The 24,112-nt window shown below is 37.5% G+C and overlaps 1 protein-coding gene across 1 annotated transcript; it reads left to right on the top strand.

The window, feature by feature from the left end:
• Positions 1-595: 595 nt before the first annotated feature.
• DNAJC10 (DnaJ heat shock protein family (Hsp40) member C10) lies at positions 596-22,340 on the top strand. The gene is made up of 23 exons (XM_082284722.1): positions 596-956; positions 1,228-1,589; positions 3,192-3,357; positions 5,081-5,131; positions 6,470-6,552; positions 6,745-6,876; positions 7,770-7,863; positions 8,077-8,154; positions 9,365-9,408; positions 9,768-9,905; positions 11,211-11,300; positions 12,050-12,163; positions 12,961-13,075; positions 14,834-14,961; positions 15,211-15,327; positions 16,104-16,205; positions 17,228-17,383; positions 18,295-18,428; positions 18,887-18,940; positions 19,318-19,465; positions 19,943-20,062; positions 21,214-21,330; positions 21,632-22,340. The coding sequence occupies exons 2-23, from the start codon at positions 1,389-1,391 to the stop codon at positions 21,641-21,643; spliced, it is 2,394 nt and encodes a 797-aa protein (XP_082140848.1). The 5' UTR covers positions 596-956; positions 1,228-1,388; the 3' UTR covers positions 21,644-22,340.
• The last annotated feature ends 1,772 nt before the right edge of the window (positions 22,341-24,112 follow it).

Genomic DNA, 24,112 nt, shown 5'->3' with positions numbered 1-24,112 from the left:
AGGAGCACCCAGCGCCCCAGATGCTCGGCGTGTCCTCGGCCCCGGGGCCCGGCGGCGAGCGCCGCCCTCACCGGGAAGCCTCTGGCGGTGCCCCGGGCCCGCGTGTTTGGGCACATTTCATCAGGGGAGGAAAGGGGCTGCTTGCGGGGACTCCTGAACCTCATCCCCTCCCCACCGCCGGCCGCGGCGGAGGCAGCTGCCCGAGGGGAACAGCCCTTCGGAAATGGGCCCCTTCGCTGGCTTCAGATCCCCAGAAACTCGCGCGGCACCTTCGGGCGGGGCCTGCGCTTAGGGCGCGGACTGGACGAGAGCCTCTGGCGAGCTCTCCGCCTCCTGCTCAACTCTACCACCGGCATCTCTCCATTCGTGACCCCCTCGACCCGCCGGGGCTCCCTAGGGACGCGGTGCCAGCAGCGGGCGGCGGCAGCCGAAGGCGGGCTCGGGAGAGAAAGGGGCGGGCCGGGGGCGGACCCGTGGTGCCCCGGCAGGGAGCGGTCGGGAGGCGCCGAGCCCCCCGCCCGAGGCGGGCGCGGCGGCCACGTCAGCCCCGGAGCGGCCCCGCCCGCCTCCGGCCCAGAGCCGGATCCCGGATCCCGCCGCCCTTCCGCCGGCGCCGGGGGAAAGGCGCTGCCGTCCCAGCCTGCTCCGCGCCCGGCCCGCTCGCACCGCCGGCTCCGCAGCCCCGCGAGCGCCGCTCCCCGGGGCCGGCCCCGCTCCGCGGGGAGGGCAGAGCGCGGCGACCGCCCCGCCCCGGTGCCTCCCCGCGGCCCCGCGCCCTCCCGCCGCAGCCCGGCCCCCAGCCCTCGGGGCTCCTACCTGCGCCCTCCCGGCGGCAGCGGCTCCCGGCTTTGTCTGCGAGGGGCGTCCGCCGCCTCCTTGGCGGGCAGCCCCCGCCCCGGGGAGGCAGCCGGCTCAAAGCCCCCCGGCGCTTTCGGAGGAATGACCCCCTACTGAAGGTAGGTTAGAAGGAGCCCTCCTAAACCCGCCTTTTTTAATGCGATACCGGTGCGGGGCTTTTAGTGTCATTCCGTGAGGCTGTGTATGATTAGTGCAGTCACAATTAAGAGATGGTCTACCACTTGTGTGGTCGTTAGAAAGAAGGTAATTAGCCATCCAGAAACTTAAATGTACACGTGCGGTCCGCACAAGCTGGCGGTGGGGTTTGTTACTAACCTATGTTTATTGAATAAGTAGTATTTAATTGTTTTTTCCTCTGTCATCTTACAGGGTGTCTCTTTAGCAAGACTCGTGACATGAAGTAGAACAACAGGCATTTTGAAGGGCTCTGTCATAAATACAGCTGTATCTCTGAATGTTGGCGCATTTACTGGAGACTCTTCTCACAGCCTGTTTGAATCAGAACCTGTGAAACTTTCAAAAGCTTCATAATGGAGTTTTTAGCATCCAAAGGAGATTATATTAGGTATTTCAAAAGGCATTTATTGCTAGTTTTAGTATGTGTAATAGTTCTTGTGTGCACTGATCAGGACTACTATAGTTTACTCGGAGTATCCAAAGAAGCAAGTAGTAGAGAAATACGACAAGCATTCAAAAAGCTGGCATTAAAGTTGCACCCTGATAAAAATCAGGTAAGTTACGTTTTTAACAAGTCAAAGTTGTTGACTTAGTGGATCTTAGTGTTTAAACAAAAAGCAGTTTCAATTTATCACAAATGTTTCTCTGTTATTGTGAAGTAACCACCTGATAATATAGTTCAACTCAGATTTTCTGCAGAGAAAATTTACAAAAAGTGACAAGAGTGATCATACATGGTTGTGTTGAATTTGGGCTGCATTAAATTGCTGCTGTAAAAAAAGTAAAGATTTTTTAAGTCTCACTTATATTTTCGTAACTGGAGGAAAACTTACGTGTGTACCATACCTTGTTGGTAAGCTGATGAGTTTTCCTCTTTCCATTTAGCTTTTATTTAACTTGCTGTTTCCCTACCATGAAGTCTCCTCTAAACATCAAATAAGAGCAGCCTGTTCTGAGACATCAGTTTCCAAGTATCAAACTTGCCAAGGTATAAGGTGAAGCTTATAAAGAGCTCTGGACTAACTGGAGAGAAAAGATTGGGAATGGCTGTGTCTGTGCTGCCATATTTCTGAAATACAAAAAAATAACTTTTAAACATCATCAATTTTTCCCTGAAATGAATTGAAACGAGCAGAAATTCAAAGGAAATAAAAGTGCTTAGATCTTTGTATGTACAACTGCATGGAGTCCCAGAAGACAGCAGTCTTTCATATGAGCTCAGGGCCTGCATTCACTGACTACGTTGGAGCCTCTGACAGCTCAGAGAGAAAGCCAAATGTCAGTAAAGTTAGGAATGCCAACTCGTAGCTACTAAAGGAAAGTTTTGTTTTCCTTGCGTTGATACTTTCAAAACAGTGGCAATTTGGCTCGGATTCTGTAGTTTCCAAGCATGCAGATATTTTTCAACAGGTTATTTTCAACCTTAGAGATTTTATTTAGAAGATGACCCCATTAGACAAATTCCATAATGGTAATTAATTCCTGTGCATCTAGGTAAAAAAAAAAATCAAAAATCTTTAAGAAAAAGTGGCTTTTGAATGAAATGCGTAAGCAGAAGTTAAAAGAGCAGGACTGTGTGGCACATTATGCACACCACTGTTACACTGCACCAATGCAGATCCCAAACTGGGGTTCAAAATATGTCTGCAGGTTTTTCACCATTCTAATTCCCAAGCTACCTAAAACAAGAATGCTTTTTAAATAAAAGGAAGGGGCATCTGTCTGCACTGTAAGACCAGAAGGCATGAGTCTGTCTTTATAACAGAGATTTTGAACTGGTTGAGTGGGGATTCTAGGGTAGTGGAAAAGATTATAGAGGAAATGGTGTGTCTTCATTCTTGAGTATTTTTTGTAATTCCACTGAAAAGAGAGAGTTGAAAGAAGAGGAATCACTGGAGAATGTTACAGCCTCCTACCAGTTCACTTTGTATTTCAGTTGGGACTTTAGTGAGGATGAAGAAATAAGAGGGCACATCTGACTTCAGGGAAGGAAAACTTTACTGCAGTTTGTTTTGAGATCAGTGTGCAATGTCTGCTTCCATCACAACTACCATCCATAGCAGGGATATAAAAATATTTCCAAAGATCATTTTCTCAGCATTATATGCACAATATGATTTATTAATTAATTACTAATTATCGTTTTCCTTACATAGAATGATCCAAATGCACATGACAATTTTTTGAAAATAAATAGAGCATACGAAGTACTTAAAGATGAAGATCTCCGGAAGAAGTATGATAAATATGGAGAGAAGGGTCTCGAAGATCAGCAGCAAGGAGGTCGTTATGAAAGCTGGCACTTTTATCGCTATGATTTTGGTAAGTTTTGACGCATGTTTGTGATTCGCTTAAAGCAGTCACAAGGAAATGCAGTATTGAGATCTGTATCAGAGCTTTTCGCGTGTTTCTGATGTACCCTCTCCAGATTCTGGCTGCTCTGTAGCTGTCACTTTCTCTCTGCTGGCCCAGTATTTTATTTACCCTGTATGGCTACCCAAAGGTGCAATCTATTTACCTAGCCTTTTGTTCCGGCCGCTTGCTTTTTTATAGGTCATCTAACTTCTTGCTTATTTTTGGTTAAGTGCAAAGCTTTTTTTTCACTTAAATGTCAGTGTTAATATTTCATCAGGATTCTTTTTAACTTATTAATGCAGGAAGACCTTTTTGTTTTGTATTCTTCAGGGGGATTTTGAGAGGAAATTTTTGCACTGTCAAGCCTATTTGATATGCAGTTATGCAACTAGAGATCAGTAAAGAGGTAGTAGAAACTGAAAAAAGTAACAGAATCATACCTAAAATGATCTTGAGACAAGTTATTTAAGGTTTGTCTCAACAGATTTTAGGTAGTTCTAGGGAAAGGCTGCAATAAATGGTTCTCAGAGGTGGTGTAACAGGAGTAAACTAAAACAGAGAACTGAGAAACGTAGTTTGATTGGGATGAAAGAAAGAGCTGAAAGGAACCTCCACTTTGGCAACAATTTTTTGCTGGTGTTGTTTGATTTAATATGCCCCAATTTCTAAGAAATTCGTGTCTGTGCAGATTGAAATTGTATAAACCAGTGGTGCAACTATCAGGAAAATACAGAAATTACCCTAAAACTTCTTCAGATAAATTATTTGCCTGAAGCTTCACTGTTTGCTTGAGAAACAGTATCCTTAAATTTCTATTAATCAGTCATTTGGAGAGCATCTATTTTTATGTTTTATGTGTGAGTGTATATATGAAAATACAGATTTATATCTATTCATATGTATAGGTGAGTGTATGCATTATATTACATGAGATTTAAGTGGATAGTAATATAAAAAGTACCTTGTCACCTGTAGAAATTAATTTCTCTCATTATTTATTTGCATTTAATCCTTGTATACTTCAGGTGCAATGACATCTCACCGTGTTAGGTACTGTAAAAGATCTGCAACTGTAGTAGCATAATATAATGCTCTTTAATGGTATTTTTGGTAACTCTCCACTGCCTTTCTTGTGTAGTTGATGCAGTAAAGTGTTTTGTAGTGATATCCTAGGTAGGACTGGTTAGCTTTGTCTTCCTTACCTTTATTCTGTCTGCTTCATTCCACTACATTCATACATCTGATAGTGGAAAAGTTTGTGGCTGGAAACACCTTTGTGACCTAAATGTTTAGATAACCAGAGGCTGAGAGAAAGTGTGGAAGCTTCTGGACATTACATAAATCTCTCAGTGAGAGCTGAGGCTTCTTGAATTTTAATCTGGCAACTGGATGATGTTATTTCTAATGCTCTTGCCATACCAGCCATAGTTCTAATTCTCTGCTCTCTCCTTGGTTGGCTACTAAATAAAGGAAAGAACTGTTCAGATAGTGGCTTTTGTAGCATGAGTGAACTAGCAAGAGGTTAAACTCAGGTTCCACATTATTAAACAAGGACAGCATTTTTGTACAATCTCTTTGCCAGCTTAGTATTTCACCTTAAATCTACTGTCTTTCCTTGTGCATAAGATGATAATTTGTTTCTTCGTTTTAAAGATGGAAAAATAAAAAGCAATTGTTGTATCTTTAATAGGTATTTATGACGATGATCCCGAAATTATAACATTGGATAGAGGAGAATTTGGTAAGTTTTTAAAATAAATGACTGTTTGACAACATGGCAACCCAAAGTGCAATTTTTACATGCTGAGCTGTGTCTCTGTAGGCTTTTCTTACCCATCTCCACAAACACGTGTTGGAAAATCATCTTCAGATGAGAAAACGACGACAAACCAAATTCCCCTTAATGCTTCGTGTTAGACACTAGTTAGCAAATAAATAAATATCAGTAAACAGTTTACATTAAGTTTAAAAGTTTTGTGAAATCTGTAAAAGGAAATTATTTTAATTAAAACTTTTTTTCTCCTAATTTATCACTGCTGTTTCTCTTGTATAAAAATGCACTTGATAGAACATTTCTAATATATTTTTTTCTGTGAAATCCAGTCAATTGTGTGTGGTTCAAAACCAGAAGGTGATACCAGAGACAAAAAACACAGCTAAGGTCTGGAAAGATAAGTTTTAAGGACAATATCATCCAGTTTTTTTCTTTTAAAATTACAGCTAAGTTGTGTATTCCTAAGAGAGACTAGAGAGAAAAAATACTGGATTTTTTTTTATCTGCATTTTGAATTCAATTTCCTGTGTACAAGATTGGACCTACATACTGAATTAATTTTGTAAACTGTTCTAATAGCAGACCCTCACAACGCTCGCCCTGAGAACACAGTCTTGCTTTGGTTACTCTATTTGCGGGGTCTACATGTTCCTTAGTTGTCTTTTTTGTGAAGAAGTTTTCGTATGGGCAAATATTAGTTACAGAATCCGCTATAAGAATTACGTCCAAAAGTGGACAGGCTAAAAGCCAAGCAATTCAAGCTGATAACTGCTCTTCATGTATGTTTTGTTGCTGTTGTTTTCTTTCAAAAGCAAGATTATTTTTTAATGTTTCCCTTGACTTCTCTAGTAATGATCTTAACTTGGATTTTTAAATTGTATTAGACATGAATTCTTCGTAAAAAGATTGCCCTGTGGCATCCACTAAGTACACAAAGTAATATAAGGAAATGGAAAATTCTAGTGGGTAAAAATCTTTTAGAAATCGTATTTTGTAACCAGACTTACACTATCACACATTTCAGCTAGAATAATCTGCAGACAGTACATTTTTTCGTAATTAATAGAACAGATGCTGAAAGTTAGGGTGCTGATAGCTTCTGAAATATGTTTTTTGTGCACCTGCCTGCAACAGTGAATATGTGCAAGTGAGATACAATCTTTATCTCATCCGTGTTACTGTTACTGTGCCTGACATTAAATACTTAATACAGCTTTTGGGGAATACAATATAGCAAAAATGTACATTCTATAATTACATTGCAGATGTGCATTATTTAATTATAATTTTCTTCTCTCCATCTAGATGCTGCTGTAAACTCAGGAGAACTGTGGTTTGTGAATTTTTATTCTCCTCGATGCTCCCACTGCCATGATTTAGCACCTACAGTACGTACAACAAGTAAATTAACTCTGAAAATTCATTGGTTTTAATAGCACAAAACTTAATGAAGTGGATTTTTACACTGAAGCTGAAATCAAAGACAACAATTCAAAATGCCAGAAATATAACATGTGCTCATTTTTCATTATATCTTTATAGGAAAATAGCCTCTTTTTTGACTTTTTTTTTTTTTTTAGTGGAGAGAATTTGCTAAGGAGCTGGATGGAGTAATACGCATTGGAGCTGTGAACTGTGGAGATAACAGAATGCTTTGTCGAATTAAAGGGATTAACAGTTACCCCAGTCTGTATGTTTTCAAAACTGGAATGGTGAGTGATAAGACTTCAGGTGTTTTTAGAATGAAATCTGGAGAAGTATTTCTTTAATGCTTGTTCAATCATAGAGATTTATATAAAGATCTTCTGGTTTAGTATGTTACATCCTTTAGTATATATAACTTCTTCTTTACCTTGGTCAAATTAATTTACAAAGTTAACTTAAAAAATAAATATTTCTGGATAGATACAATTAATGTTATATATATACAATTCAAAGTAAATGCTAATATATTTTTACAATGGTTTTTCTGAATCATTTTTCTGTGCAACATATCACTGCTGATTCAGGAAGATACTGTCAGCAGAGGTGCTGTAGCAAAGCAACCAGTCTCCTTGAACAGTTTCTCTTATAGTGTTGTAATGGACTTTTCAAGTACAAAGCATAGTCTGTGGTTTTGAGTCTAAAGAATATGATCATATGCCTAAAGAAACCTGGAAATTCCTTCTACAAGATTTCCTCCATGCTACCTCCATGATGTACATCACTCTTTATAGCTGCTTGTTAAGTCGTGGTGCTGGGTGGTGTACAAAGTGCACTTGAATAGATGGGTACATTTTGACAATGATAAGTTTTGAGGGGTTGGATGCTAAATGGAGTGATGTAAGCAATTTTTATTTAAATAGAAAAATACAATCACTGGGAGTTGGTGTTTCTAAGACTAAATTATCCTTGTGTTGCAGTATTTGGAAAGAAATCACATTATGGAATTTAAATTAAGTTTCAAACATTCCAATAGGGGAGGGAGAGAACAGTTAGGGTGGTAGTGGGGGTTGGTCCTGCAGTTGTGTAAGCACTGTTAGAAGAACACAGTAGGTTTTGGGATGAGGTTTTTTGCCTTTTTTTTTTTCTTAATTTTATAAACTTTATTTGTTGTCTTCTATAGCAACCAGTGAAATATTATGGAGACAGGTCAAAAGAGAGCTTAAAGAACTTTGCCATGCAGTATGTTACAAGCACAGTCACTGAGCTATGGGCAGGTAATGTTCATGTTTTGCCTGGTGGGCTGTTGAAATTGTTTTTACTATATAAAATATGGCAGAAACTATGCGTGTGACTGAATCTGTCAACTGTTGCTAAGTCTTCTTTTTGAGAATAAAAATAGTTTATGTAATTTGCTAGTACAAATATAAAACTAGTTTCATGGTCACACTTAACTAGTCACAAACTGATGCAAATTGTTTCACTCTTAGGAAATTTTGTAAATGCTATTGAAACTTCATTTGCTTCTGGTGTTGGTTGGCTGATCACCTTCTGTGCTGAACGTGGGGGTAGGTATATTAAATACTTTCCAAATAAGGTGAGAAAAAAAAGACTTCTGTTGATAGTAGCACAATCCCTTTTGCTACTAAAAAATGTTAAAACATCTTAGGTGACCACAGTATTTGGCCTGTAGGTCATTTAAGCTCTGTGTTAAAGGCAGTTTGACAAAAGGGACATTAATGGATAAGTTAGGTTATTGTGCTTCTGTAATGTCCTGTGAGTCATTAAAGCAGCACTCAAGTGTAACCCATCAGGAGGGGAAGTGGCAGAAAAGGCTTCTACCTTCAGTTTCCAGCTCAGGTGACAGATACTGCTTAGGTACATGTCAGCTTCTCGTGATAGCTGAGTAGAAGAAAGGCTGTATCTCCCCCTTAAACCACCAATATTAAAATTTAGCTGAGTAGTTTCTCTTATGTTAGGTTTGCACACAGTAATTGGGTCTTAACCACTGGTTTCATGTCAGAATAGGTTTTTGTAGCTGTTTGTCCCTGGCTTTCTTGGGATCAGTACTGGATACAGTATATGAGAAAGTTACCTTGGTTAGCTGGTAGAGCTAAGTAAATGCACTACACCTTTAACAAATAAAGATTTCTCAGCCTTATAAAGAGACCTTTGTTCTGAGAATGGAATAATCAGAGCTGCAGTCTTGGATTTACATTTGTAAACAGCTTGATTTCAAGTTGCATCCCTTTTGTTAATAAGTTTTGAACTTGTTTCAGTTAAAGAGAGGTTGATGCATTTAATTTAAAAAAAAAATCTGCATCCAAAGGCAACTGTTCAAAGTCTGGATGGATAATTAAAGCATATGATGTATTTATTGTAGTGAATTATTATTTGTATCACAGGAAATGGATATTTCCATTGAAATATCATTCCAAGACTCTATGTAGATACTTGGATTAATTTTTTTAAACATTGCTTAACAAATTTTAAAGATCAGTCTTAGTACAGTAAAAATAGTTAATTTTTTAAAATGAGAATTCTGTCTTGATGAAGCAAGAGAATGTTATTTGTGAGGGTATTTTAACTTAGAGTAGACGATCATTAAGTGCTGTGACAACTCCAGGTCACTGGAATACTGGATGAACAGCCAGGAAGCATGCCATTAGAAATTGTCACGTTTTTTGGGAGGAAAGGGGCAATTCTAAGCAAGAGTAGATTTAGTGCATTAATAAGGTGAAGTTTTATGTTTGTAAATAAATAACTTGTGTTTTGCAGATTGCTTGAGTTACCAAACCCGCCTTAAGCTAGCTGGCATGTTGGTAAGCAGCGTTTCACTCTGAAAGCGTTTCCTGTTATAGTTAAAACAAAATAACAGAAGTGAAAGCATCACATTGTAACTAAAACTCTCACTGCATTTAGTAGAACCAAGATTTCACGCATTAACTTTTGGAAGACATAAATACTTTGACTGAGTAGCTTTTGAAATAACATTTTTTTTTTTAAGGATTTTATAAAATAAGAATGAATATAAGCTAATAAATTACAGTGTTGTTTCCTTTCATTTTCTAAGTGTTATATATAATTGCCTGTGTTGGGATTTTTAAAAGCATTTCTGAAGCTGAAATTAAAAAATACTTTTCTTTGGATTTGTTTTGTGTTCTTTTTTTCCTGATTACAGGAAGGTCTTGTTAATGTGGGCTGGATGGACTGTGGCACCCAGGGTGAGCTTTGTGATAATTTAGATGTCTCATCTAGTACTACTGCATACTTTCCACCTGGAGCCACCATAAATAACAAAGAGAAAGGAGGTGTTTTGGTATGACTTGTTTTTTGTTATCTATTTAGATAAAACAAAGTGATAACCATGCTAAAGGAATGTATAAATCATTCCCAGACTGATGATACACAACTGAAGATGCTTTTTCTTTTTTCTTCTAAGCTTGTATGCTCTGCTGTGAGTTTCTATCCCTCTGTCTGCTCAGGCAGTGATCCTGGAGGTGGTTCCAGTTTGCTGGGAGAGAGAACAGCAGCAGCCTGTAACTCTGCCTGGCCACCTCCCTGGGAGCCTCCCTGAGCAGCTCTGGGAGTCCGGGGCTAGGAAGTGCTCTGTGACTGGCCCAAGAGCTGATTCTAATGCTGCTGCTCAGCTGTCCTGGGCCAGCTTGGGAGTCTCTTCTCCCAGGTAAAAACTGATAAGACAAGAGGAAATGCTGTCAAGCAAGGGAGGTTTAGATTGAATATTAGCAGTTCTTCAGCAAAACAGTTGTGAGGCGTTGGAACTGCCCAGGGATGTGGTTGAGTCAGTGTCCCATGGGGTATTTAAAAGATGTGTGTAGACGTTGCACTTAGGGACATGATTTAAAGTAGTGAACTTGGCAGTTGGTTAAGGCTTGGGCTCAATTATCTTAAAGGTCTTTTCCAGCCTAAATGATTCTATGATCTTCGATGTGTCCCTCTGTTTTTGTTCCAGAAATAATATGCCCCAGGTATCACAAGTTTGAGAAATGCTACCCTGACATGTGGGATAAAAGTACTCCTGATGGTGTCTGTCAGTACAAATTTTACTGTTCAGTTCTATTCTAATATTGCAACCCACATTTGTATGGTAGTTTTAACTTCCCTAATTGATGGGAGACATTTCAGTTTGAAGCACGACTTGTTCCTTTATTGTCACTACTGTTACCTATATTTTTAAAAGGAGGAAATTAAATTGCAACCTACGTACTTTGAACCTTTTAACTTACCAACTCAGCTGCTGATTCATATTACTTCCAAAATTTTGCAAGTTAAGGAAACCTAAATATCTCTACAATGCCATTAAGGAAGGCTGTAGAACTAGATTGGAAATCTTGTAAACTTGATTGTTGGCTTTGGTCCTTGTCTTGACAAAATAGGATTTCTTGAGTTTAATATTGTAGGCAAGTGAGGTAAAAAACAGTATTCTGAAAGTGATGTGTGTGAAATTACATGTATGAAAAGGTTGATCAAATAAAATATTATTAACTGTATTCTCCATTTGATTAAAGGGAACAGATCAGAATAATTTCCCTGACACTTTCAGTACTAATCAGGTTGATGTTTGTAATTCCTTGTAATAAAGACAGTTAACTTTCCATCCTAGTTTCTTAACTCTTTGGATGCCAGAGAAATATATCAGGAAGTAATGCAGCATCTACCAGACTTTGAAATCATCTCTGCAGCATCATTAGAGGTAATTTTTAAAAAATATCCTAAGATTTTTTCAAATAATAAATTTTTGTTGTTATTTTCTACGTTTTTCAAATCCTGTTGACACAACAGCCTAGTATTTAACTGAATATTACTTCTTTTTATGTGTACCCCAAATTATGTGACATTGTTTGTCTACATTTACTTCTGTAAATGAAGTTGTTTAGTAAAATAACAAAAGTAAGGGGAGGAGATATCGTAGGAATATAGGAAGTCACAGAAATTGCCATTGCGACTCACTCTGCAACTGTAGCTTTCTAGTTATTTTTGGAATCAAGTACGTTGTAGAGAATTTTAGTTTAAATGTATTTTGTTCAGTAATGTAAGAAAGAAAAAGAAAATATTTGTTAATCCATGATAAGTTATGTATGAACTGCAATTGAGGGTCTTAAAAGTAACTTATGTCGTGGACGAAAAACAAGGAAGCCTCTTTCCACACTTGTAGTTGCATGTAGCAACATAATTTACAACAGGAAATGCACATAGAAACATCAAATATTAGAATGCAGCTTGTAGCCAGCTTGCTCCGATTTTTTCCACTTCCTTGATTATGATGCAGTAAAAGGAAGTTTAGTAGAAGGACTAAATGAAAGAATTTGTTGAATGGAGGTCTCTTGGAGATGAATAACTGGATATTTGCGTTTACAGAACACAAAAGGATTTTACATGTTAGTATAGTTGGGATTAACTTTTTGTGGGTTTGTTGTTTGTTGTTTCTTGCTGTGGTTAAAGGACCGTCTGGCTCACCACCGGTGGCTGCTTTTCTTCCAGTTTGGGGAGGGCGATAAATCAAATGTGCAGGAATTTAAGAAACTTAAGTTTTTACTTAAAGATGAGCATATTCAGGTAAGAGTGCTCACTCATCTTGTGTTTAAATGCCATTTACATTCCAAACAAGTCATGGTTTTCATTGTTATTAGCTGTTACCACCACGTGCCACCTCTGGTACTGAAAGAGATACAGTGTCATATAGTATCTCTCTGAAGTAAAGTTTTTTATGTAAAGCAATCATTTCAGTTTCCTGTACGTTTTGAATAATTTAAAAGTAGAGAGAGATTATCTTTTAAATCTGCTCTCTCATTGGAAATGTTCCTGCAGATCCCATTCAGTTAACAATTACAAGTTAACATTCCAACATCAAATATATGTATGTGGAACTGTATTTTAATTATTCAAAAAACCCTGTGATCATGTTGAATATTTTCTTATTAAAAAGAAATCTAGTTCAAACTTTGTAGTAAAGGCCTATGGATTCTATTATTCTATGAAGTATTTATTTTTTAAAAATTGTTGCTTTGACTCAAAGAATTTTAAGGTCACATTTATTTTAGGTGATTGATTGATTCCTTCCACATTGATTCCTTGCTTTTATATTTGATGGGGGGCGGGAGAAGAGAGGAAGAGAATTCTTTTTTTATTCCCCATTTTGGCCTTTAAATTAAAAATTAGCAAGCAACCTCATATAGTTGTGCTAGTAGTTTTCTTGAATGTCAGTTTGTCTTAAGATCTCTGTTTTTTATAAAAAAGGCTATTAGTTTTCCATATTTTTACCTTTATTTTCTAATTCTTACTGCCTTTCAAAATATGTCAATTGATAAAAATTAGGCTGCTTTAATTAAAATGGCATTGTCTGTTGAATATAGGTTGGGAAGTTCGACTGTCTTTCCTCACCAACCATCTGCAATAAACTATATGTTTATCAGCCTTGTTTAGCAGTCTTCAAAGGCAAAGGAACTGGAGATTATGAGATCCATCATGGTAAGGGAAACTTTGGCAAGTTTAAATCATGACCTAATCCCTTTGAGATGACAATATGTTTGGCAAACTGCATTTGTTTTCCCAAAGAACAGTTTTGTAGCTTTAATATTTGGTGTCTTTCTTCTGGCTGTAATGTAGCCTTGCACAAACTATTTATAATTTCCTTTGGTTTTCTTTTTTCTATTTTTCCTGGGTAAGCAGTCATCAGATACTGAGGGATGTATTTTGTCATTGCAATCTGTTTCACCATCATTTACATAATTACATACAAATGAAATCTCTGATTCTGATCAGGACAGCTTCTGCTTTGGATAGGATGACCAAAGAATGCTGTAAGACACGCCCTTCAGTGAGGCTTAACGTGCTGGTTACACAGTGCAGCCAGTCTGACAAACCTGGATTTGGTTTCATGTATCACTGCTAAAACTAATTCCAAGCTTTGATAACTTCTGTCCAAGAAAAAAAAAACATATATTGAGACTTCTACCACTTACTTTCATTTCCAATATTGCAGTTTCCTTTCAGGAAAGGCTGGAACTATGTTACTGTTTACTGCTGAAAGGATTCAAAAATGCTGGTTGAAGAAGAAGGGAGCCTGAAGCCAAACTGTAGCTTGCAGGAACAGGTGTAGCTTCATCCAGAATATAGCACAAGGCAGTTATGCAAGATGAAGTTCTCATTTTTCAGCCTCTGAGGTATTAGAAATAGCCTGTTAGGATTAAGTCAGAACCTCCATACTGTAATAAACAGGAAAAGAGAAGTTTTTCACTGTTTAGAAAAGATTAGGCTTATCAAAGGGGTAGAGATGATCCCATACATCTAATGGTTGGTGCCAGGAAAAGCCTTATATACTTTCTGCAATTTATGTTGCTGCAGAGAAGGCAAGAAAAGGTCATATCCATACAGCATTTTTATAATGGTGTGGATTACAGTGGAAGAGAAGTACATTGGACTACAGTGCATACAGGGGTTTTTCTGAATGGTTGGTTTACTATTTAGAAAATAGATGGCATGCAGAACATTTACCAACAGCCATCTCACTCCAGTCTTTATGAGAAAATAATCCTCAAAGAATCAGGCTTTTTTATATGTTATGTTGAAGGGCTTCAGCAGTTTAAGATCTAAGAAGAGTAATAAATCTTGGTAAGTCATTGTGCAGTGACTTCAGATTTGATTAACGGAAGTTCTTATTCTCAGATAAACTCTCGTTCCTGCTGACAAATATGTATACAAAGGGTATGAAGAGACAGGATCTTTGCCCATTGGAGCTGTGTGACCAGGAATTTCAGTTACACCTAAATAGCTGTGATTTATCAATATAATTTATTTTGCTTGAAGTTTTTACCTTGTCAATCCCTTTGCCAAGTCAGGTGTATCTAGAATTGTACTTCTTAGTTCCAACACAAGTAAGATGGTAAAATGACCAATAATCCTGTCACAAAAAATTCCATCATTTTGTTTGACAAAAATATGTTTTGTCTTGGATAAAGCATTTGTTTGGCTAATATTGGTAACTGTCCAGTTTAATATTTAGCCACATATCAACTATCAACTACAGTATGTCCTGCCTGTGTAGGTTTGGACAGTTTAATATTGTCCTCCTGAGAAAAAGCAAGTCAGTCCCTGCTAAATTTATTTAAGCAGGCTGTGTTTAAAGATTAGACAAGGGATCTGAAAGACTCTTGTTTCTTTCACAGTTTTTTAATGACACCTCTCATAGATAAAAATAAAATTTCCTTTCTACGTTGTTCTTTGAAGGAAAGAAGATCTTATATGACATTGTTGCATTTGCCAAAGAAAGTGTGAACTCCCATGTCATCACACTGGGACCTCAGAATTTTCCTGACAAAGATAAGGAACCGTGGCTTGTGGATTTCTTTGCACCGGTAAATATTTAATATCTACATTTCCCTTCTTCTAAAATCTGTTCTGTAGCTATGTAACAAGGCATATCTTGAAAGGCATCATGAGAGACTGTTATAATTCCTTATTCCCTGGCAGCTCTAGTTCCTCAACTGGGTTTTGTATTTAGTGGGGTCTGTTGTCAAAGCAACAGATTATTAATCAGATTATTAATTCTCCCGACAGCTACCTGTGCAAAAAGCAATGGCACTTACTTGCATTTTGTTTTCTAGTGGTGTCCTCCTTGTCGAGCTTTGTTACCAGAGCTGAGAAAAGCATCTAAACATCTTTATGGTCAGCTTAAATTTGGAACACTAGACTGTACTGTCCATGAAGGCCTTTGCAACATGGTAAGCTGCAGGAACTAAAAATAAAGAAATACAAATAGAATCCTTTCAAATAATATTATTTTCTTTGAGTTGAGGGTAGGAGGATATGGGCAGACAATGCTTGTCCTTCAATGTTACTTTCTTAAAGGGCAGTAAATTGAACAGGCACTTGTATCATAATTTTTTTCAAAGGAGCAAACTGTATAACCACTACAGATAAGGTATTAATACAAAATACCTTTTTCAGTCAGGTCAGATTTTATTCTAATTTCATAGTGTTACTGGAAGACTTTAGAATTTCTGATTTTAATAATTCTGGGGGGTGGGGTTAATGTCTGAAAATGCATGGAAAATGAGCAAAAAAGGACAAGCTTTTTCAAGTTTTATTTAGATGTGTTTACCCACTGAGGAATTCAAATGACCGAAACGGTCTGTGTTCAATGGTAAACAATAGTTATTCATACAGTACAAACATTCCATCTGAGGACTGGGAATAGTTTTAAAGCTAAGGCTTAGGAGGCCCATGGATTAATTCCTGTATTTGTAGAGCATGGCAAAAGATTTACTGGCTGGTTTTTAAATTGAGAATACACTATGCCATCTCCAAATAACAATTGGCATCTTCTCTGGACTGCTTTGTAATGGTGTCAGATTCTCCCCTGCATGTAAGTCTGAGCACTTGTACTGTACAAACTGAACAGATGAGCAGCTGTGAGCCACCAATACCAATGACAGTTAAGAGGCAAGTCCAAGAGCCTTAATCATTCCGTGCAATTTGTTATTGTCTGTTTTGTCAGCATAACATTCGAGCTTACCCAACAACAGTTGTGTTCAATCAGTCTGATGTTCACGAGTATGAAGGACATCACTCTGCTGAGCAGATCTTGGAGTTTATAGAGGTATGTAAATGATAATGCTTGTTGCAGTCTTGTTCTATGCAGTTCATACACAAATATGTTCTTTAGTTGGAAGATTCTAAGATTTTTAATTTTTTTTAATTAGACAAGGAAAATAAAAGGTGAAAAAAACTTGGGCAAGAAATGTGGTCCAGCAACTGTCAGTCAGAGACTTGACAACTAATGGATTAATTTCCCCACTCTGTCATGTAATTACTTTGAGATCATTAACAAATAAAGGTCCCTTCCAATCGCAAAATAATAGTAATGATTTCTCTCTTACAGAGAGGATAAAGGAATTAATATTACATCACTTTCTTCTTCAAAGGTGAAAATGCTTCCCATACACACCTTGATATAGGAGGGGGTTCACATTTTTGTCAATTAGATTGCTGCTGTCCACATTTCTCAGCTGTCCTTGAACTTTCTTCACTCTCAGAACTGCAAACTACTGGTATGGGTCATTGCTGATGCTAGAGTTCTGGCACCCAACATGGCTCCAGCATTCAGGTTCACTGCTATAGCCACAGGCTATTTTTCACTCTCTGAAGAGACTGTTCTCTCCAGGTAGCTCAGAAAAAGCAGCTCCAAGAACACACATGCAGAAACAGGTGGAGATTAGTCTTTTAGTTGACATTCAGAGGCCCATAGAGCACTAATGTGTATTCTTCTGCATTCTACTTCAAATAGCATGGCTGAGTTTCATAATGCCTGTTTCTGCCAGGTAAGATTAATTTCTTACCTTTTACCTCCTTTTATTGAGAAAAGGCAGAAAACCTCCCTCTTGGAACCTGGCTGTACTTTTTGGATAGTTTTTCTCAACAAATTAGGCATGTGATTTTTGGGTTGAAGGAATGTCTTTTGATGCTTCCCTGCCTTTCAGTGGTGTGGAGTCTTCCCTACCAGAGCAGCAAGCAAATTTCACAAAACATTCTTGGAATTTGGTGGTCTGTTTGTACATGATGGCCTAAATAGGGGATACAATGTGCAATAAGAAGTTGTGTCCATAAGCTGTCTTTATTTAGGATCTTAGGAATCCATCGGTGGTCTCCCTAACACCAGAGACATTTGCTGAATTAGTTCAGAGAAGAAAAAAAGAGGAAATCTGGATGGTGGACTTCTATGCTCCATGGTGTGGACCTTGTCAGGCTTTAATGCCAGAATGGAAGAAAATGGCCAGGGTAAATGACATTCAAACACTTCACTGCTTTTGTTCGTCTTCTGTGAAATTGCTGCTGAGATGGCACAACTGCTTAAGAGAATTGTCAGCTGAGAAAATTTAGAGTCTAATACTGTCAACAAAACAGGCAGTTCTTACCTGACAGTTTGTGTTGTTTCAAATACCAAGCTTTTATTTGACTTTTTAAAATATTCAGTACATTGATACTGTAGTCCAGTTTTTCCTGTTGGTTACAAGTAGGTAAGGCTTTCACAGCATTCTATCATTTGCAAAAGTGATATTACTGACAACCCTTCCTGGAGATGTTTCCAGGAATTTGAACCAGAAAATTGTGGGGGGCATAAAATCAGGCTTTGGAAACAAGCCCATGACTTTGAGACACATAGAACTCGACTAGGATGTGTAGCCAGGATTTGCTATTCTGTTGGAATGCCTGAGAAATGTTAGTAGCTCTACAGGACACTTTCAGTTAGCCTCCCTGCCCATGCCTGGGAGTTTGGGCCTTAATACAGTGTGTTCAGGACAGAGGCCCACTGTGACACTGATAGCAAATCTGCCCTGCATCAGCATTTGCCATAGTTACTGAGCTGTGATGGGGAACACAGTAACAGGGCATTCCTTATACTAAATAATCCCACTCGTGGGTACCTTTGAGGTAAGGTAGGTGCCTTGTGAGCCATGTGCAGGCAGCTTATACTAAATATGTGCATGATGGGAATGCACCTGGGTGGCTGGCTCTGATACCAGTGATCCACTTACAGGGAAGAGGAAAGCCTCGTGATAATCTTGGTCTGTTTTGTTGAGATTTTTTTCACCCAGCTAAGTTATAAAGACTTAAATTCTGAAGTACTACTGAAATGTCATAGTATTGGTTAACATATTTGATGGTAGGTTTTCTTCTTTCTTTTTCAGATGTTAAATGGATTAATCAGTGTAGGCAGTGTGGATTGTCAAAAATATCATTCTTTCTGTCACCAAGAAAGTGTTCGAGGCTATCCTGAAATCAGACTCTTTCCTCAAAAATCAAACACAGCTTACCAATACTAGTAAGTACATTGCTTCAGATGGGAAACATTCCATGATGTGAAACAAGACAAGTACACCTCTTCTGTTGCATAGAAGAGGTTCATCACAGCTATTAAAATAGGCTGTTAGGATATTACTGTACTGGATGCCATTAGCTTTTTTACTTCAAACTAGTGATTTTATTTTGCCATTTCATTTCAGGAAGTTGAACTGACACAGGAATCTTAGTATTTGCTTCTTCTCTTTCTTCTCTTGATCTTCTAGTCCTTAATTCTGTAGGTTTGAATTATATTTACAAAGCTTTCATTTATTCAGAGTTGAAAGCAGGGTAGAAATATATCCTCAAACGTATGGATTTACATTCTTAATGTTTGATTATCACCACGCTTCAGAGTGGATTGTCTATAGAGGTTTTTTTGCAAAATAACTCAAACTACTGCACAACTGCCTTTTTGTTTTCTCTTCAATGTTTTTATAGTAGCTACAATGGATGGCACAGAGATGCCTATTCACTGAGAGGCTGGGCATTGGGGTAAGTTACTGCATTAAACTTTGTGAGCTGCTTCTGTAGTTGCTTGCTAGGATAAATAAATATTTAAATACTATGTAAATCAAGACCTAGAAACACTTGGGTATATGTATTGCTTAATTTAAGATGTTCAAGTTTCTACATCTTTTAACTTACTGCTTTTAAAATTTGGAGAAATAGTATATTCCTTGCTGTTCACCCAGCTCCTGAAGACCGTATTATTTTACCACTTTTTTAAAGTTATTGTCCTATAGTACAAAGTGTGAAATAGGGATTTCCAGACTACTCATATTCTTACTTTCAGAACCTTTTCTTAAATGGAATTTGGATATTGTTTAAAGCTTTGAATGTGTTATGACTGTTACTCTTCTTTTACACAGATATTTACCACAGGTGTCTGTAGATCTCACCCCTCAGAGTTTCACAGAAAAAGTTCTGAATGGGAAAGATCATTGGGTCATTGATTTTTATGCTCCTTGGTGTGGACCTTGCCAAAATTTTGCTCCTGAATTTGAGATCCTTGCAAGGGTATGTTGTTAAGCGTATTGGCAGCTTGTTAGACTTGTAGTGGTTAAAATCTTACTCATCAACGCTTCATTTCTTAGCAGTTATCCAAAAACCACAATACTTACATGAGCCTCCTACTCATGGAATGATGCACACTTCTAGGTCCCACTTGACAGTGGGTGTTGTCTCTTCCACAGACAGACACACACACCCACCCTGTTTTGAGACAGATTTCAACTTTTGGTGGAGTGGCCTTTGGCAGTGTGGTGTGCTTTTGTGCTTTGCCCTGAATTCAAGTACCAGTGCTCTCTGAACACATAGAGACACCTGACACAAGGTTGACAGTGTGGGAAGCAAGCAACTACTCTGAGATATTTCAAAGATTTGAGCAACACTTTTTTTATTGTTAGCTGTAGTGCTGGCTTGCCCCACTTATTTGCTTCTACTCACCCATGGAAAGAAACGTGTAGTTTGTTTCTGATAAACATTTCTTTTCAGGCCGTTAAAGGAAAAGTAAAAGCTGGAAAAGTAGACTGTCAGGCATATGGTCACACCTGTCAGACTGCTGATATCAGAGCCTATCCTACTGTTAAGTTTTACCCCTACCAAGGAACAAAGGTAAAGTGTTACTGGTGAGCAGATACTGTTAGTAAATGTATTTCATTTCACATTAAAACTAAAGAGAATACTTCTGTGACATATTAAAGTGAATTATTTATATATTACTGTATCTCCAAATAATCAGTTTCAGTAATACTTAAAATAGTAGGACAGTGATACAATAATAATAAATTGCAAATTAATAGAATTAAATAGTAAATAAATTTAAATAGAATTCTAATAGTAATTAAAATGTGGGCTTAACCAGAACTAGGGTTTAATTTGCAGGGTCTCAGGTGACAAAATGTTTTTCAACCTTTACCAATTCCATCACCAGCTACCCAAAAGTAGACAATCTCTCTCTAAATGAAATGTGGACAACTTCATTTTGGCTAACAGGAAATATAACTGTTATATATTGAAAGAACAATTTTGACTTTATATAATGTATTTTAAGATAGATAATAAAAAATATATGGTTGTGTTGTCTCATGAACAAACCTTATCAAACCATTTCAATTATCAGTGGGACTCTTTAGATCAACATGTCCTACTCATAGAGTAATAGTATAAATTAAAAATACAAAGAGTATCCAAATAGTTCTAGGAAATTGCCTTTATTCTTGTAACACTATTAAATTTCAGGAATATTGCAGTCATCTTTCTAAATGTATTAAGGCTGAAGAGAAAGTATTCAATGATTTCTGATAGTTAAGCCAATTCCCTTACTTTCCTTTTTTTTAACTGAGTTTTTAATGGGAAGTTCTAGAAATCTTTCCTCACACAATCCCACCAAAGTCAATGAGACTTTCTGTGATAAAGAGTGAAGGCTTTTTAGGTCTCCACAGGGACAGATTTCACAAACATAGATTACAAAGTGGCAGACTGTTTAATAGCTGTCTAGCTTAAATACCTACCTCAATAAATGTGACCAAATTCTAACTATTTCAGGTTTCTTTAATGATCAGGACAAAATTAGTGTAGTTCTGAAAACTAGCAGCTAAGGTTCTTAGGACAATACAAATTAGCATTGTTTAAACAGACAAAAATGTATTCATGAATAATAAATGAAGCTACCAGGGCCATTGTATTCTGCCCTGCATTCCTCTTGAATTTTGTCTGAAAATTGTGTAATATATTACCCATGCTCTGTTTTATTTTCTTTTAAGAAAAGTGTTCTTGGGGAATATATAGACAGCAGAGATGCAAAAGGTATTGCTGACCTTTTGAATGAAAAATTAGAAGCAATGGAAAACAAAGGAAAAGGAAAAAAAACTAGGAATAAGGTAAGAACACTTACTGTGGGGCCTTTTGCAAAAGACTTGCTGTAAAGAATAGCTCTTTAAAACAATGTTAGTATTTGTTCTTTATCTGTAGTATTAAATGCAAACTACAGAGGCTCATCAGTGCAAGATCAGGTAAACTTAAGAAGGTATTAGCACACAGCTACTAAATACCCTAAATTCTAGTTAAGAAACATTTGTCCAAGTGAAAAATTAGTGCTACAGAAAACTTCAAAATCATGTGAAAAAAATATTTTTGTTTGTACTTTCAGAGAAACTCCATTGTTTATTTTCTTGTCACTAGGATGAACTCTAACTGGTACTGAAGGTAGATACAATTCAAAGTATTCTGAAGCTGTGAAGATAGAAGACACCACAAGGAAAATATAAGGATAGTTACATTGATGACAGGACAAGACACATGAAATCAAGTTTGAGTTCACAGGCATACATGACTGTATGAGTTCTGTTTAACTGTGGGGAGATGAAAACATTTTGGTTTTGGTGGAGGCAGTGTTTCTGCATGTCCCTCTTCTGATATACCAGCTACCTTCTTCCTGGCCAAACACTGGAGTTGACCAGAAATGTGGACACTCATCACTTTTGCCTACCCATTTACTAGTTCCTTATATTTTTTTCTGTCTCTTCTCAAATGCTTTTTGAATGTGGCACTCAGCCTGTGGCTGAATATGCACTCAAACCGCTCTGCAATGCAGAACATAATGACGGATTGTCTATTTGAAAGACAAACAGTTGTACCTGATGATTATTCTGCTTTGGGGTTGCATTATTGTCTAGTCAAGGGTCAAGAAATAAAATCAAGAACTGGTAGCAGGATATGTTTTTTGAATTAAATTGCTCTTGCCCTTGAGTGATTACTCTATTGTGGCAGTGGAGGTGCTGCCTGGATGAACAGAACTTTGAAGAGCTGCTTTAGTTGCTTGGTTTGGTTTTGGGATTGTGTTTATTCTTTTTTTTAAGTAAGGAAAAAAATAATAAAGTAATTAAAACGTGGTGTTGACTTTCAAAGTTTAAATTATGCAATAGAAGCATCTGGGTAAGTCATTAGATCATCACTTTTATCATTGTCTTTTTAAATATGAATGTATTCTGTGGACATATTTAACCTCTTTTGGCATTACCACATTCCCCTTCCCTGCAGACATGTTTTTAGGTATTTTATTTTTTTGTTTTTATATAATCATCAGGCAAGAAGGAGAGCAAGTGCCTTCTTTAATTTAATCATGAACACTGTACATTGCAATGTCTCCTCATACTTCTTACTAGAGTTGCTACTCTAAAGAGTAATATTTTTCATAGCTTCTCCATAGACAAGAAAAATTACAGAAGACGACAAAATGTCTTCAAACAACTGTTTCATAATTTCAGTAAAATGCTGCCGAGAACTTGACAGATGGAATTTCCTCCCTGCTCTCTGTGTACTTAGACCTGGCACAACTGGTCAGTGTAGTACAAGTATTACAAATTTGTAAATACATTGTTATTGACAAGTAATTTATTTCAAAGAAGGCAGCAAGAAGTGAAGAGATACTAGTAACTGAGACATTTAACTGTTCTTTTCCCTATTTTCAGGGTTGCCGCTATTGATTTGTCGTTTTTGCAGCATATTATTCTAAGAGACTGTATTGCATCTATTTTTTAATAAAGTAGACCTTCCTACATCCAAATTTATCTTCAATCACAGTCAAAAATTAAAATTTTGAAACAAACTTGGTCAGTTTTTGCATGTCATTGTAACTGCAGATCCCACTTTCTACCCTCTTCTTGGAGAATGAGGTCTAGGAAAAGTTTTGAAACATATTTAGGCTGAGGGGAAGAGGATTTAGTTTAAATATCAATAATGTTCATTTTGAAGATCTAATTCTGTATCAAGATCTTATCTTTGCAACCAGATTTTTAAATTTCAAATATGGAGATAAAATGGATGTGTATGGGTGAGGGAAAATAATCTTCCAAACAGAAGGAAAACTAGATGATGGAGGTTTCTAAGACTTTCCAAGTTTTCATGGTTTTTTTGCATGCTACCCTTTCTGAGAGTTTTCAGTAAGCAGCCTGGCAGGAAAATGGAGTAGGTAATAAAACCTTGCCTTTATTTGTATAGCTATGAATAAATAAATACAACCTTTTATAAATAGCTCTATCTCCAGCCTTCCCTAAGGACAAATTCACAGTTACATGATCTAATTTTTACTAATGAAGAGTTTAAACTGGTTATTCAAGACCAGTGGAGCAACACTATTCTAGAATAAAAATATCTTGAAATAACCAAGTCCCTCAGTTTTCTCCCGTAGGATCATGGAGGTGTCAGCATTAGAATTCCGTATCTACTGCTCCACATACTGTGCAGCATACATGTATTTTCTGTTCTATTTTGTGTTGCCCTTTCTTTATGCATGTGTAGTTACACAAGAAGGAAAAGGTAAAGACCAGCCTCATGCTCTGTTCTTTGTCATTGGAATTCTAAAGGCTTTTAAATTTATCTCTGGCATCCTATCTTGTTTTAATTAAAAGAAGGACTTCTGTGGCTGTTTAGTGTCACTGAACTGATAAGCTATCATGCCTTATCCTAAAACAACCAATTTCTCAAAAGACATTTTGCTCATTTAGCTTCTACTGCTGCTAAAAAGCATAAAAATAGAATAGAGAGAATAGAGCTAAAGTTTCAAGCAACATCCTGGGTTTATATGGTCTGCAGTTGGAAAAATCATGCTTTGACCAAACTTGGCAAGTTTGATTTTTTGCCAGTCATGGGCATACTTCACAT

The sequence above is a fragment of the Coloeus monedula genome (assembly GCF_965178545.1).
Source record: "Coloeus monedula genome assembly, chromosome: 7".
NCBI classification, from domain to species: Eukaryota; Metazoa; Chordata; class Aves; order Passeriformes; family Corvidae; genus Coloeus; species Coloeus monedula.
This window is presented reverse-complemented; position numbering and strand designations above follow the sequence as displayed.

Coding starts and splice junctions, on each gene's coding strand:
- DNAJC10 (XM_082284722.1), top strand. CDS start 1,389: ATGGAGTTTTTAGCATCCAAAGGAGATTATATTAGGTATTTCAAAAGG. Junction 6,553..6,744: donor GCCATGATTTAGCACCTACA/GTACGTACAACA, acceptor TTTTTTTTTTAG/TGGAGAGAATTTGCTAAGGA. Junction 7,864..8,076: donor AGTCACTGAGCTATGGGCAG/GTAATGTTCATG, acceptor TTTCACTCTTAG/GAAATTTTGTAAATGCTATT.